Below are 14,700 nucleotides of genomic sequence, written 5' to 3'. Positions count from 1 at the left end.
ACTGGTCTCTTTTGATGTTAAGAGACTAACATGGCTACCCCTGTGGGATTTCCGTCATGGTCGGGAATGAGAACCTGGGGATGTGGCTCAAGGGCAGAGCCTCTGCTTGGCATGCAGAAGGTCCCAGGTCCAACCCCTGGCATCTCCACTGAGAGGGATCAGCCAATGGGCGATGTGAAAGACCTCAGCCACAGACTTTGGAGAGCTGCTACTGGTCTGCATAGACAATACTGACTTTGATTGACCATACTTTTGATTTGGTAGAAGGCAGCCTCCTCTGAATTCTCTCCCTGTCTCCCACACATTCAGCTCGGGTCTCAGTATATCTACTTAGAAGTAAACTCCACTGTTTTGAGTAGGGCAGGGGTAGTCAAACTGCGGCCCTCCAGATGTCCATGGACATGCCAGCATTTGCTGGCAGCGGGCTCCTGGGAATTGTAGTCCATGGACATCTGGAGGGCCGCAGTTTGACTACCTCTGGAGTAGGGCGTACGCCTGGGAAAGCACACAGAGGGTGGCAGCCTGTGGAAGACAGGCAGCTGAGGTTGAAGCAGATGAAGGGCCTTGTCGAAAAGATTGCTGTCACACGCTCAGACAGACACACAGCTGGACTGGGCACTGGGAAGAATGCAGGGGGGCAGTTTTTTTCTCTCCCCCCTCCAAGAAACTTTATTGTTGACACATTTCAACAGTGATCTTGAAAGTAATACATAATTGTTCTGCTTCCTTTGTATTGGAAAACTGTCGGGGTCCTTTGGCACGGGGAACCCCTGCATAACAAAAGGACCTGTCCATTTATTCCATACAAGCCTGCCCCTGCATGGAAACCCCCAACAACAAAAATTTGGTTCATTTGCATTAAAAGTGCATTCTGTCAGTTCAAGGCAGCCAGCAACCCATTTATTTTATTTATTGATTGATTTGATTTCTATACCGCCCTTCCGTATGGCTAAGGCGGTTTACATACAAATTATAGGGGATACATGGAACGAGTCAACATACAACATAGTCAATATACAAAAGATAACAACACAACAGAGGTTCTAAACAACCACTTCAGTGGTCCCAACAATAACAACATAACAAGCTCAATTCCCTAGAGAGGTCAGGGCTGCTTCAGGCCAGCAGATGTTAAATAGAATGTTAAGTAGAACAAAACACAACGTGAGGAAAACATGACACCATATAAAAATAGTTCACTTTAAAGCCTTGTGTTTTATTATAAAACTTTAGCTGTTGTTAAAATACAAGGAAGAAATACAGTTAATTTAGTATATTCTATTCATGTCCTTTTCCATAACTCCAAGAAGTTGAGGGTGGGATAAGGTGAGCTGGAGGCTTGCCCCCCTTCAGCTTCACAACATCCCTGTGAGTAGCATAGGGAAAGAGTTGGCAGCTTCATTTATTCTGTCAGCTTTGAATCCAGGTCTCCTCCACTGGCTATAAAGTTTCAACATTACTACACTTGCACTCTCCCTGTGAGGTTCCCAGCGCATGGAAGCTTTTATATAAATCAGGTGGCACCCAAGAATGCAACAATTTGAAATCAGGATGATGATCTAAAAACATTTTTTTTTAATTTTTTTAAAAATTCATTTTATTTATTTATAATCTGATTTATATCCCTCCTCCCTTGACTAGGTTGTCTCAAAGTGGCTTACAAGCAATGAAAACCAAATACCCCATAAAACTGAATAAAAGTGAAAACCCACAATTCCATACGACATGTATCAGAACTTAATTCCACAGACGGTGTTAAAACGTCATTTACCCTCTATCCTAGTCAGGTGTTACAATCTTCTGCTGCATCTTCAAGAACCAAACTCACTCAGGCACAGCTGTTCCGTGCCATATGTATGGTGCTCAATGTTGGGTGGGACCCCCAGTTCGTAACTCGGGGCACCCCCCCCCCCCCCGGCTTCAACCAAACCTTTGGCGGAAGAGCATCATCTTACAGGCCCTGCGGAACCTTGATAGTTCCGTCAGGGCCCTTAGCTCTTCTGGGAGCTCATTCCACCTGGCCCTGGTTGAGGCCAGGTGAATGTCCTGGAGGCCCAGGACTACCAGCAGATTCATACCCCCAGAGCGAAGGGCCCTGCGGGGGGGGGCATAAGCAGATAGGCAGTCCCTCATGTAGGTAGGACCCAAGCTGCATATGGCCTTAAAGTTTAATTCTGTGACTGGAGGGAGCTGAAAAAACAGACATGCCCAGAGATTGAGACCACGTTTAGTGTGTTCCTTTCCCACGCTTGTGCGAAATCAGGGTGGAATTTCTCATAGAAATCCGAAACCTTCAGCCACAGATCTGTCTTTGTTTCAAATTGAATATGTGAACTTTGACCTTGCTTGCATCTCTCCTTGCCACATTCATGTCCTCTTACTCTGACCTCTCTGGGGCCTTCCTCCATTTCCTGTCAGCCAATCACAGCCTTCTTTTCCCAAGCCTCTTCTTGGCCCTCTACTCGACCCTTCTCCCTTCCCAGCACCCTCTCTTCTCCTCTTCTTTCCCCTCCTCTTCTTTCCCCTCCGTCTTTCCCCTCCCCAGGATCTGAACATTTATGAGCAAAAAGGGCCCTTCTGTGACATCACTGAAGCACAGCCAATCAGAGGTACACAGAGTCCATTCCAGGACAACTTCAAAACAGCGGCCTGCACTTGCCATCAATATCGCTCCTGGCTCTCTCTGTCCAGCCCGTTAGGTTTCCTCACAACTTGAAGGGAGGCTAATGCCCCAGTGGGCCGGTTTCTCCCCATAGAGGTGAACCACATGAGTCCTCTCGTGTTCATTCCGGTTGTAGCTCTGGCTGAAGCTCCTCGAGCAGTAAGAACACCTGTAGGGCCTCTCCCCAGTGTGGAGTCTCTGGTGCCTGGCCAGCTTGGACTTGCTGAGGAACTTCTTCCCGCAGCTGGAGCAGTCATTGAGTTTCTCACCCGTGTGTAGCCGCTGGTGGGTGTGCAGGCTCCGCTGGTGAATGAAGTTTCTCCCACAGTCAGTGCACTGATAGGGTGCTTCCGCCGCAGCCTCCGACCTCTCACGTTGATGGTGCCCTGAGGAGAGTCTGAGTCGCTCTTCGGAGGTGGTGAAGGCCTTGTGTCTCCGCCTTAACAACTCTTCACTGGGCTTTTTTGCCTGGGCCCCAGAAGGCATCCATTTCCCTAGTCCCTGCCTCAGGGAAGTTCTCTCCTGTTGCTTCCTGGATTTGTTCTTGGAGGTCTGCACCCACTTGGGACCCTCAGAGACATCCTCCGTCACTCCCTCTGTGACTATTTGGTCTAGCTGCAGCACCTCAGGAACTTCCTTGTGAATTCTAACCTCTTTATTCTTACTTTCCTGCCAGTAACCTGTTTGGAAACAAAAGAAAGGAGCATCAAAAAATTTTTTGCCAGGACAATGGCAAAGAAGAAGAGCTGTTTTTTTAAAATATCCGGCTGTTCAGTACCCAAAATGCCTTACAAACACCTTTCCCTTCCTTTCCCTACAAAAAACACCCTGTGAGGGGCTGAGAGAGCTCTGAGAGAACTGCTCTGCGAGAATAGCTCCAAGAGAACTGTGACAGGCCCAAGATCACCCAGCTGGCTGCATGTGGAGGAGTGGGGAATCAAACTCAGTTCTGAATTTGTCACTCTTAACCACTACACCAGGGGTAGTCAAACTGCGGCCCTCCAGATGTCCATGGACTACAATTCCCAGGAGCCCCTGCCAGCAAATTGTAGTCCATGGACATCTGGAGGGCAACAGTTTGACTACCCCTGCACTACACTATGCTGGCTCTCAAAATTAACATCCTATATACACAACAGACTGACTTGGGAATTTCAAAAAGAATTGAAAGGTTTTTTTTTTTACAGATATATAGCTGAATAGAATAAAACAATAAATAGAGGATGATAAAAATAAGATATTTAGGCAACAGATATTTTATAATAAAGGTGTTGCCAGATTTGAAAAATATTCTCAGCTATTATCAGATATGGAGATAAACGGATAAGATGTATCCACATGTTAAATATTAAAAAGTACAATTAAGTAAGCTCTCTATAAATGTTTGATTTTAAATACAAATGTTTGTAGTATAGGTTTTATGTATTTTTGCCAGAGACACACAAAGGCAGTGGGGAGGACATCCCAGTGGGTGCATCAATTTGGTCAACCTAGGAACTTGGGGGAGGGGGAGAGGGGTGTCATAGCACTGACATGGTGATGGTTTGAGGGGGAGACATCATCATCATCATCATCATCATCATCATCATTATTATTATTATTATTATTAAATTTATATCCCACCTCCCCCCGGAGGCTCGAGGCGGGTCACATAAAAACCAACCCCCTAAAACAATAAAAGCACAATAAAACATAATACAATTAATACAAAAGTTACAACAAGAATGGCGGCAAAATTCAATAGCTAACCCAATTCCACACCCCCTAAGAAGGGAAAGGGAGGGGGCAGATGACAGACGCGACCGTCACATTTGTGGGCATGGAATTGGGGTCACTGTGGGTGGGTAGGTGGGTCTGCACTTCCTGCATTCTGCGGGGGTTGGACTAGATGACCCTGGAGGACCGTTCCAACTCTATGATTCTACGCTGTATTGGCTAAGAGCAACCGCTTCTAACCTTTGTTCACAGTAACCACAGCTATGGCGTCTCTGCTCCAGTTGGACCCATGATGGGAGTTCCTCCCACAAACACTGCCGGTGTTTTAGCTCTTACCGGAGCAGATGGGCTGGGCACCGGGGTCTGCATCAGCATCTTCAGGGCCAGCCACGCAAGGAACGGATTTGTTCCCAGTCTCACCTAGACGGGGTTTAGCTCGCCGCTGACACCCTGGTTGAGTCCCCGGGGCATTTTCCTGATTGTGAATCTGTAGATCCACTGCCGCTTCTCTCTCAGATGGCACCTCCTGGGATCCTGCTTGCTCAAAATCTCCCGGTATATATTTTCCCATCTCGTTTATAGCCGTCATCCTTTCGCCAGCTAGAGAAAAGGAAAAAAAGACTATAAGGGTGAATCCTCACCATATTTGGTTAATGCATCTGAAGGAAATTACGAAACAGGCTTTGTTGTACCAGACTCCTGCTCAGCACACATTACAGAGAATTTCTCCTCTGGCTTCCAAGGACTGGAGTATATTTATTTATATTATTATATTTATATACCGCCCTCTCCTGAGGCTCAGGGCGGTCACATCTATGTACACACAAACTATTTTTTTTTTGCCATTATCTTCTTTGTGTGTTCCTGTTGTTTAAAGGCAGGGGTAGTCAACCTGTGGTCCTCCAGTTGTTCATGGACTACAATTCCCATGAGCCCCTGCCAGCATTTGCTGGCAGGGGCTCATGGGAATTGTAGTCCATGAACATCTGGAGGACCACAGGTTGACTACCCCTGGTTTAAGGAAAAGAGTGGGGGGGCACTACCATGAAGAGGAGCCATGAGGAGCTGAGCCCATCACAAAGGGCTGCTGTGAGGTGCCAGGTCAGTCAAAAAAGCACTGCTGTGAGGGGCTGGAGAATGTACTCCTTGCTTAGGAGACGCACTTAGAAGCTGTTGCAGGACCACGAGGTACCAAATCCCCTGCCAATCACACAGATCTGACTCACCCAGCATGCAGAGATCACTTCCATCTTCCTCCACTTTGGTGCCTCTGGCTTGTTGCTCCTTCGCAGGGTCAGGCGAAGACTGCACTGCTTCCGAGAGAGAGGCATCCACCTCAATCTAGAAACAGCACAGAAAATCCTTGGAGGGAGTCAAAGCCAGGAAAGGGGTCTCTAAAAGGAAGATGTGGCTGTCTCAAGGGGTTCTCCTCGCCCTCTGATGAGGACCCAGCTCAATGGGACACAGTGGGGACACTCCTTCTGAGCTGTAGGGCCTGAGAGCCATGTTGGATCAGGTCAATGACTTATCTGGCCCAACACGGCGTCACACAGTGGCTAAAACCCAGGTGACAACAGGAGGCCCACTGGCAAAGTCTCAAGTCTTCTTTTCAAGCTTTTGGACCACTTTGACCACGACCCATTCCTAGAGCCAAGCAGTCATCCCAAATCATAGCTTAGACCAGAAGCTCAGTTAAATTTTATGGACCCCTTGGGAAATGTTTCATTGTAAGAACAAATCCTGCTGGATCATCATCCTGTCTCACACAGTGGCCTGTAGGGCCAACAACAGGATTTCTCCTGGTACTGAGATTCAGGGATTTACTGCCTCTGAATCTGGAGGTTCCTGTTAGTCATCACGGCCAGTAGCCACCAAAAGATCTCTCTTCCATGGATCTGTCTAACCCAGCCATTCTCAACATTTTTTACCATTGAGAAACCTTTGAAACATTCTTCAGACTTCAAGAAACCCCAAAAATGGCGTGATTGTGCAAAATATGGCTGGGAAGTATAACTGTGTACACGGCCCACTCAGGGCCCTTCTCCTTCCCACCCCCTCCAGGTCCATCATTGGCCATTTTGGGAGGAGGGTGCAGATCAACATGACTGTATATGGTCATATCATTCTGATAACTGTAAACCAATGTAGCCAATGTAAACAAATATAAAATATTAATTAACTTCCACTCCTTTGGGAAACCCTTCTAGGGAAATCAGGAAACCCCAGGATTTCATGAAACACTGATTGAGGACGCCTGCTCTATTCCATTTTATCTATGCCTGTGGCCATCACTACGTCATCTGGCAGCAAATTCTACATTTTAATCACTTTCTGGCAAACTAGTATTTCTTTTTCTCACTCCCAAATCTACTGCCCATCAGCTTCATTGGATGTCTGTGAGTTCTAGTTTTTTGGGAGAGGGAGAAAAAGTTTCTCTCTGCCCACTCTTATTCAGTGCATAATTTTATAAACTTCTATCATTGTCGTTTGCTTTGCTGGACTGAAAAATCCTGGACTCTTCAGCCTTTCCTCATGGGGAAGGTGCTCCAACCCCCTCATCATCTTGGTTGTCCTCTTTTGTACACAGGCCAATGTTAGCAATCAGTGGATTCTACTGGCAAGTATCTCCCCACACTGAACAAGCCCACAGATCTTTCCAGAAGCCCAGGCTGGTTAGTTCATTGTTTTATGATTGATCTAATGCAAGGGTAGTCAACCTGTGGTCCTCCAGATGTCCATGGACTACAATTCACATGAGCCCCTGCCAGCATTTGCATTTGCTGGCAGGGGCTCATGGGAATTGTAGCCCATGGACATTTGGAGGACCACAGGTTGACTACCCCTGGTGTAGTGAATAAAGCTGAATGCAACTGCTGAGGACGCCCAGGGTTGCCGGCTAAAGGTTTTTGTTTTTTTTAATCCACGAATTTAACCTTTTCTCTTAAGGCAGACAGAAATTTCCACTCATCCCTGGACTTCTTCGCCATTTAAGGAAACTACCATGGGTGGATATTAGGTGCCAAGAGCCAATGTCTGTTTTCTAAGTGATTTAGGTATACACAAAAGAGTTGTGCAGTTCACAATCCTACATTATAACCCTGCACACCACTAAGAAGAAATTTGAACTGATATTTCCTGAGCCCTCATTCAAAACTCTTGCCACTGTCTTTTAACAATCAAGAGGTTGGCGGAGACATTTGTTGCAATTTAAAAGGAAAGCTAGACCAAGAAATCTAGGATTTGAACCTTGGTCCGACGGATAATCATGGGAGTACTGAGCAATGTGTACCTGCTACCTCCATAAGCTCCCATCCTCGAGGAAAACTCTCTCACCTGCTGCTGCTCCTGCCTCTGGGCCTCCTCTTGCATCCGCAGAAAGCCCTCGGCCAGGGCCACTGCCTGGGAGCAGCTCTCGGGGCTGCTCTCCCTCACCCAGCTCTGGACCTCTGGAGGCAGGACGGTCAAGAACTGCTCCAGGATCAGCAGCTCCAGGATCTGCTCTTTGGTCCGTTTCTCAACTTTCAGCCACCCGTGGCAGAGTCCCTGGAGCTGGTCGTAAGCCCCTCGTGGCCCCTCGGCCTCCTGGTAGCAGAAATGCCGGAACTGCTGGCGTTGCTTCTCCCGGCTCAGGGCATCCCCTCGCAAGATGGCTGCCTTCACCTTCCCATAATCCTCCTTGCCCCCGGCATCCAGGCTGTGAAACGCCTTCGCAGCTTCCCCGCTGAGGGCTGGTAGCAGACGGATCACCCACTTTTCTCTCGGCCACTGGCAGGCTTTGGCCACTTGCTCAAAAGCAGCCAGGAAGCCCTCCGTATCATCCCACGGCCTGTGCTCTTCCGCCCCCTCCTGGGTGCCCCGTCGGGAGTGCTGGGACTCCAGCATCCTGAGAAACTCCTGCCACTGTGTCTCCCACTGCTGCAGGAGCACGGCACCCGGTTCCTCTTTGACCAGTCGCACCGGTGTCCTTTGTCGTGCCCCCTGGATTCCCTCAGGGGTTAGTCCTGCTCCTCCCAGTCCCTCTCCAGTTTTGGGGGCCGCCGGGCCTTGCTCCTCAGGCCTGAACCCAGATGGCACCCAGTTTTCTAGCGCCGCTTGGATCTGGAGACTGATCCCTGCTTTCGGCAGCTGCCATGTGGCCATGGGTGCTGTCCCTCTGGAGAAAATCAGGGTGCCAAACCCTCCCCACAGGCCTGCTCCTTGGATTGCCAACAGAGTTTTTGGTCTTCAGTCTCCAGATGGGAGGCGAGGTGGCCCTTGAGGGAAAGGGAGGGTTTGGCACTTGAGATTGGAGGAACGGGTCTTTCTCTGTGGGAAGAAGAGGCAGAAGAGAAGTTTTCAGGAACTGAGAAAGAACACACAGAGACAGGAACTAACAGCCCATTTCCCTCCTGTTTTGCCCTCAGAAGTTCCCAAGCTCAACCCCCAGCACTCTCCAGAATCTCAGGAAGATTGTGTCAGGAGTGGACCTCTCTCTGTCACAGAGATCTGGCCCACTAGAGGAGACGAATTTGAGGCGGCAGTCCTTTTAAGCCTGAGGATGCCTTTGGAATTCAAACCCAGGGTGTTGGGCATAATCCCAAAATGGCTGCTGCAGGAGGGACAGGCAACCACAAACGCCCAAAGGAGTCTCAAAGCAGCTTGTAATCACCTTCCCTCCCCTTCCTATCTCTACAACAGACACCCTGTGAGGTAGGTGAGGCTGAGAGAGCCCTCATAGGAATACTCAGACAGAACAGCACTATCAGGACTGTGACAAGCACAAGGTCACCCAGCTCGCTGCATGAGGAGGAACGGGGAATCACACCTGGCTCACCAGATTAGAAGCCACCGCTCTTAACCACTAAAAAACCACTATAAAAGCTGGACGCCGACAGAAAGCAATGTTCTTTTAATCTGCTCAGCCAAATGGATCTGCAGTGCCCAATCAGAAGCCCTGCTAAGGTGTCAGCAGCTTCCACAGTGCCCATGGGTGCCACCTTGGAGACCCCTGCCCTAGTGAAACATCTGTTGGTGGGAAAGTCTGAGACCTCAGGGGGCTGCTCCCTGTCCGAACACCAAGCTCTGACTCGGTCATACATTGAGTCCAAAAGAAATCAAGGTGAGCAGAGCATCAGCTTTGTGTGCAGATCAGGGGTAGGCAAACTGTGGCCCTCCAGATGTCCATGGACTACAATTCCCATAAGCCCCTGCCAGCATTTGCTGGCAGGGGCTCATGGGAAGTGTAGTCCATGGACATCTGGAGGGCCACAGTTTGCCTATCCCTGGTGTAGATGGTCCAAAATCGGGAACCCCCATTCCAAAGTCCTGAACAGCCAATCAGAGCATGGAACCCAGAGATTGATCGACCAATAGCTGACTCCATACGAAGCAAGTTCATATGCTTGATTGTAGTTTAAGATCTGTTTCTTCAGCCTGGCCCTTTATAGGCCCACCTTCAGGATTTAGGACTTACAGTGCAGTCCTAAACAGAGATCAGTTCCCCTGGAGAAAAGGGTTGTACAGTATTATACTCCAGGGGTAGTCAACCTGTGGTCTTCCAGATGTTCATGGACTACAATTCCCATGAGCCCCTGCTGGCAGGGGCTCGTGGGAATTGTAGTCCATTAACATCTGGAGGACCACAGGTTGACTACCCCTGACATCCCGCCCACTTCCAGCTCCACCCCCAAAATCTACCTGTATTTCCCCGCCCAGAGCTGGCAACCCGAATCCCTAATCCCTCCCCCCGCCCAGCCCCACTGTTTTATTATTTTTTAAAGAATTCCCATGCGGGGTTTGCTTTTTGTTTACTCACGTGACTCCCAAAGACAAGTTTTGCCGGTTCAAGGAAGAAGTCACAGATCCAAAGCAATTGACTTTTATTCCCCTCCAAACGCTACAATTAAAGAAGAAATTGATCCGTTTCCGGGGGAGGAGCAGGAAAGGGGCTTTCCTAAATTATTGGCGCCTTCTCGGCGGCTGCCCAGGGGCCACCTTGGCGGAATCAGCTCCGGCTGCAGATTACTCAGCGCCAAGAGCTTCCCCTGCGCATCCTGCAAGCCCCTCTGAATCCCTAGTCTCCCCCCACCCCAGGCCTCTCCCAGTTGGCACAGACTAAGCGGAGAAGCCTAGTCATTTCCTTGCAAAGCCTTCTGGGAAATGTAGTTCAGGGTACAAAAAAGAAAATCTGCTGTCCCCCTTCAGATTTTCGGAAATAACTCATCCAAGCGGAGTCCCGCTTATTCTTATGAAATGTAGAAATGTTGAGTGCTCAAGTTATGGATGCCAGTCCCCAGTTGGGACCTGGAGGATCCTCTGGCATCATGGCTCTTCTCCAGACCCCAAAAATCACTACCCCTGGGTAAAATGGATTTTTTTGGAGGATGGACGTCTTAGCATTGTCCCCCACGGGGTGTCTCCCATGGTGGGACCTGGGGATTCCCTGGAATTATAACTCATCTCCAGGTAACAAAGAAAAGGGCTGCTTTAGAAGGGGAACTCTGTAGGGTGAGGTCCTGCCTCCCCCCCCCCCAAAGTCTCGGTTTATTTCCTAACCCAGCCATGGCAACCCTAATTTCACATCTGCTTAAATTTTGTTAGAACAGCCCTGCAAATTAGACCAAGTCAAGTTTCCCCCTCAGCCTTTCCTGGCCCCGGATCATCCTCGTTCTCTGAAACCTCTCAATTTTGTCCACATCCTTTAAATTTAGTTTGCTGACTGAGCATGAGATAGATTCATTACATTCTAACTTGGGTTTCCTATATTTTATATTTCTGTTCCTTCTCTCATCCATGCTCAAATTTTGTTAAATTCAAACCCTGGAACTTTGGACAGCATTTCCGTGATCAAAATGCGGCCACTTTCTAGCCATCTTGGCATCGTGGTTAAGGGAGCTTCTAATCTGGATAACTTAGTTTGATTCCCCATGCCTCCACATGCAGCCAGCTGGGTGATCTTAGGCCAGTCCCAGTTCCCCCAGAGCTTTCTTATCCTCATCTACCTCACAAGTGGTAAAAAGTGAGGTACAAAAACCCAGCTCTTCTCTCTTCTTCATCTCTCTTAAACTATAGGATTGTTTTTCTTTTCTGCCCTTCCCAGGAGTTTGAAATATTCTGTAAACATGTTAGGTTGTACTATGTCTGGAACGTGACTATTTTCTTGGCATAAAAGTTGAACTCTTTTTGCACTCGGCATCCACATCATCACAGGTATCCTGTCTGTGACCATGGAGGTTCCATCGGGCTCTTGTGAACAGGAGCCACCAATCTATGCATTTCTCTAACTCCCTTGCAGCCCAGTGAAAAAAGAAGATAACATAAATGAATCACTTTTTAAACCTGAGCGTGAAAGCATTTGGAAAGATTGCAGAATAGGATCAAGGAAGAAACAAACACTGGGTTTTAAGCAGCAAAATCAGTAAAGTGCATATAAATAGGTAAAGGTCGCTTTCCCTTTTCTTTCTTAAATGAGAGATCAATGTTCTTGTTTGTAATAAACCATCATGGAATCTCTTCTTCCTTTCGCAGCAGTTAGACATGGTTCCTCACCCGCAAATTATGTTTCTTTTGATATTGCTCAGGCCATCTGTAAGCGTTGCTCTGAACCAGTGGAGAGAAAGATTGCCCCAGTCCCCTCTCTAGGTTCCCAGGGTGGTGAGAGCTTGAGAGATTGCACGGAGACCGAGCCTTTGTAAAAATAGGCTTTTATAAAAGACCTTTTATGGCCACAGTACATAGGATTGGTGGCAACAATAAAACAATGTGACAAGAGTTAAAAAAGAATAACAATCCCTTATCTTACCCAGCCTGCCCCTATATTTTGTAAACCACCACAGGGCACATTTAGCGCCCATGTTGAGCTGAATATTTCGGTCCCCACGTGCAAAGTCCCCAGGGCGCATCCCAGGTCCCGTGGGAAGTGTCTGGCTTGCGGTTTGATGGGGAAACCCGCACACGTGCTTCGCGCGAGAGAAAGGGGCGCATCTTGCAAGAGCCACTTGGAGGGGTGCCGCCTGGCCTGGGGGAAGGGAGGGTTGGGTTCAGCCCCGTCCAGCCCCTTCCTGCTCCTGGAGTCATGGTGGAGGGGGGACTTCCTAGGCCAGCTGCAAAGAACGTGCGACTTCCCTTCCCTTTATAGGATTGGGGGGCGGGGTAAAGGACTTGGAATCCAGCGGCCAGTAAAGGGTTACTTAGGCCACAGAGTTGGGATTCCTAGACCGGAGGGAAAAAGGGGAGGAGAAACCCTGGAGCCCGCCGGTTTCGCTTTCGGAAGAGCTGCAGGTCAGGACTCTGGCTGCCGGGAGGGGTGAACATCTGCAGGGCGGGGATGGGCAGCCTTGCAAGGGGTCCCTTAACCTGGGGGTGGGTTTGCAGAAAGGAGCAGAAGGGGACCGGGAGCAGGTTTCTCCCCAGACCTAGAAGAGATCCCTTTTCTGATCTCTGCAGGGAAAACCTCTCTAGAGGAGAAGGGGGAGGTGGGGACCCTCAGTCTGGGGGAGAGGAGGGTGCCTTTCCCCTCCATTTCCCCTTGGCTGAGCCGCCTTCAGGGGCTTCCAAGTGAAACCCGTCCTGAGCCCTGGGGAGGGATTGGATGACCTTCACTATGAGGAAAGGTCAAGAATCTGGGGCATTTCAGTTTAGAAGAGAGATGGGGGACATGATAGGGGTTTGTAAAATTAGGTATCTGCTGGTCTGTTCTCAGAAGAAGCGTTTCCTTGTTATGGCCAATGGGATTGCTTTGGAGTAGGAGGAAGCTTCCAAGGGCAACTCAGGTGGAGGAGATATGGAGATTGTTCATTTGGCTTGGGGTGGGTTGCATATTAGAAGACTGTCCAGGGACCATCCTGGCCAAGAATCTTATCAGAGTCCTGTCTCTGAGCATGAACAGGGTACCTTGTACAGTCTTTCATAGACATTAGCATTGGGCACATGGGTAGGGTGGGAGGTGTTTTTGTGACGGGAGAGGTTGTTGCTCAGTGGCATATCTAATCCTGTGCATCGAGGAGATACAATCAAAAGACTTCAATAGACTAGGCTAGGCATGCTTCTCTCTGGTGTCCTCCTTCAGTCAAGCAGGAGCCTAGCACCATGGTTGAAAATCCATGCAAAAATGGCATAATAATCAGAAAAGCAACACCAAAGGGTACATATTGAAATATACTGGAGAAGCATTGTCCTTTTATAAACTGTAGACCTTTTTTGGGGGGGGAGCCAAATCATCTGTGTGGACTTGGGGAGGATGTCCTTGTGGGATTTCTTGGCTTGTCCACAGGAATTGAGCCAAGGTCTTCATGTCTCCCTTCAAGTTGTCTTGGGGTGGCTGAAAGACTTTCCTCAGCGTTGGGGGAATGATGTGACTCCCTGACTTGTCATGGGTAGGTTTTCAATCCATTATGTTTCCAGCCTACTTTTTTATTATGGTTATTATTTGGACTTTTAGACTGCCTCGCTCCCAAAATGGGCTTGAGGCAGTTTGCAGCATAATTAAAATATATAGACAATGTACTTTATTAAATTTAGAACTAAAATTTTTTAAATATATTTTCAAAAAAATGACTTTCCCCCTAGCTGAGCATGAACAGGCTGCCTTCCCCGCCAGCCCCACCAAGCAACCCCCTTTCATCGGTGGGGTTTATTAGCTGTCAATTCTCAGCTGGCCTTGTCAGATTTTCTGGGCTAAAGAAGTTCACACCATCATCCAACATTGGTAATCCTCCAGGATTGAAGAACGGACATCCCAAGCCAGGAAGCTTTTCTCTTGCAGGAATATTTCTTTCTTTGCCTTGCCTTTTGTGTGCCTGTGGAACCTATTCAACTCAAGCAGTATCAAATGAATAGTTTCTTTCTATTAAAGAATGGAGTGGGATTCACAATGATGGCAGCCTGTTTCCACCTTGTGATTCTTGCATTTATGAAAATAAACCAACTTAAAAAAAAACATGACATTGGAACAAGACTTAAACGTATCCAACAGATTCAAGTGCGTAGCCATGTTAGTCTGAAACAACAGAACAAATTTTGAGTCCAGTGGCACCTTTCAAGACCAACGTTTTATTCAAGGCATGAGTTTTCGTGTGCATGCACACTTTCTCAGATACAATGTTCTACATATCCAACAATGATCAACAATCTAGGCCTGTTGTCTGTAGGTGGATCGGGGTCTCAGTCTTTCCGATTTATATCTTGTTCTGCATTGGGAGGTCTTCTGTTCTTCTCAGGAGTTTCTAGTATCCTTGAATGCCCCAGATGAAAGGGATCAGGATGCAGATAATAGTACGTTTCTTCATTAACATGCCAATGTATGGCTTTCATACAAAGCGCTTCTGAACACAGAAGGGTTCTCC

General features: G+C 48.2%; 1 protein-coding gene across 2 annotated transcripts; it reads right to left on the bottom strand.

Moving 5' to 3' along the window:
• Positions 1 to 892: 892 nt before the first annotated feature.
• On the bottom strand, positions 893 to 10,425 carry LOC143834017 (uncharacterized). Of its 2 annotated transcripts, none has more exons than XM_077330508.1 (5): positions 10,173 to 10,425; positions 7,712 to 8,683; positions 5,605 to 5,719; positions 4,715 to 4,978; positions 893 to 3,342 (listed from the first exon to the last, which is right to left on the bottom strand). In XM_077330508.1, exons 2-5 carry the CDS (start codon positions 8,516 to 8,518, stop codon positions 2,696 to 2,698), a joined length of 1,833 nt encoding a protein of 610 aa, XP_077186623.1. In that variant the 5' UTR covers positions 8,519 to 8,683; positions 10,173 to 10,425; the 3' UTR covers positions 893 to 2,695. The 2 variants fall into 2 exon arrangements, with proteins under 2 accessions (XP_077186623.1, XP_077186624.1); XM_077330509.1 differs by having other exon boundaries at positions 4,799 to 4,978.
• Positions 10,426 to 14,700: the final 4,275 nt, after the last annotated feature.

This window comes from Paroedura picta, chromosome 3, assembly GCF_049243985.1.
Source record: "Paroedura picta isolate Pp20150507F chromosome 3, Ppicta_v3.0, whole genome shotgun sequence".
Taxonomy (NCBI): domain Eukaryota; kingdom Metazoa; phylum Chordata; class Lepidosauria; order Squamata; family Gekkonidae; genus Paroedura; species Paroedura picta.
This window is presented reverse-complemented; position numbering and strand designations above follow the sequence as displayed.

What these genes read in the sequence shown, in the direction of transcription:
- LOC143834017 (XM_077330508.1), bottom strand. Translation starts at nt 8,518, where the DNA reads ATGGCCACATGGCAGCTGCCGAAAGCAGGGATCAGTCTCCAGATCCAA. An exon ending in AGAGGCAGGAGCAGCAGCAG is followed by an intron (nt 5,720 to 7,711) that starts GTGAGAGAGTTT and finishes TGCTGTTTCTAG; the next exon opens with ATTGAGGTGGATGCCTCTCT. An exon ending in TGCCCAGCCCATCTGCTCCG is followed by an intron (nt 3,343 to 4,714) that starts GTAAGAGCTAAA and finishes GTTTCCAAACAG; the next exon opens with GTTACTGGCAGGAAAGTAAG.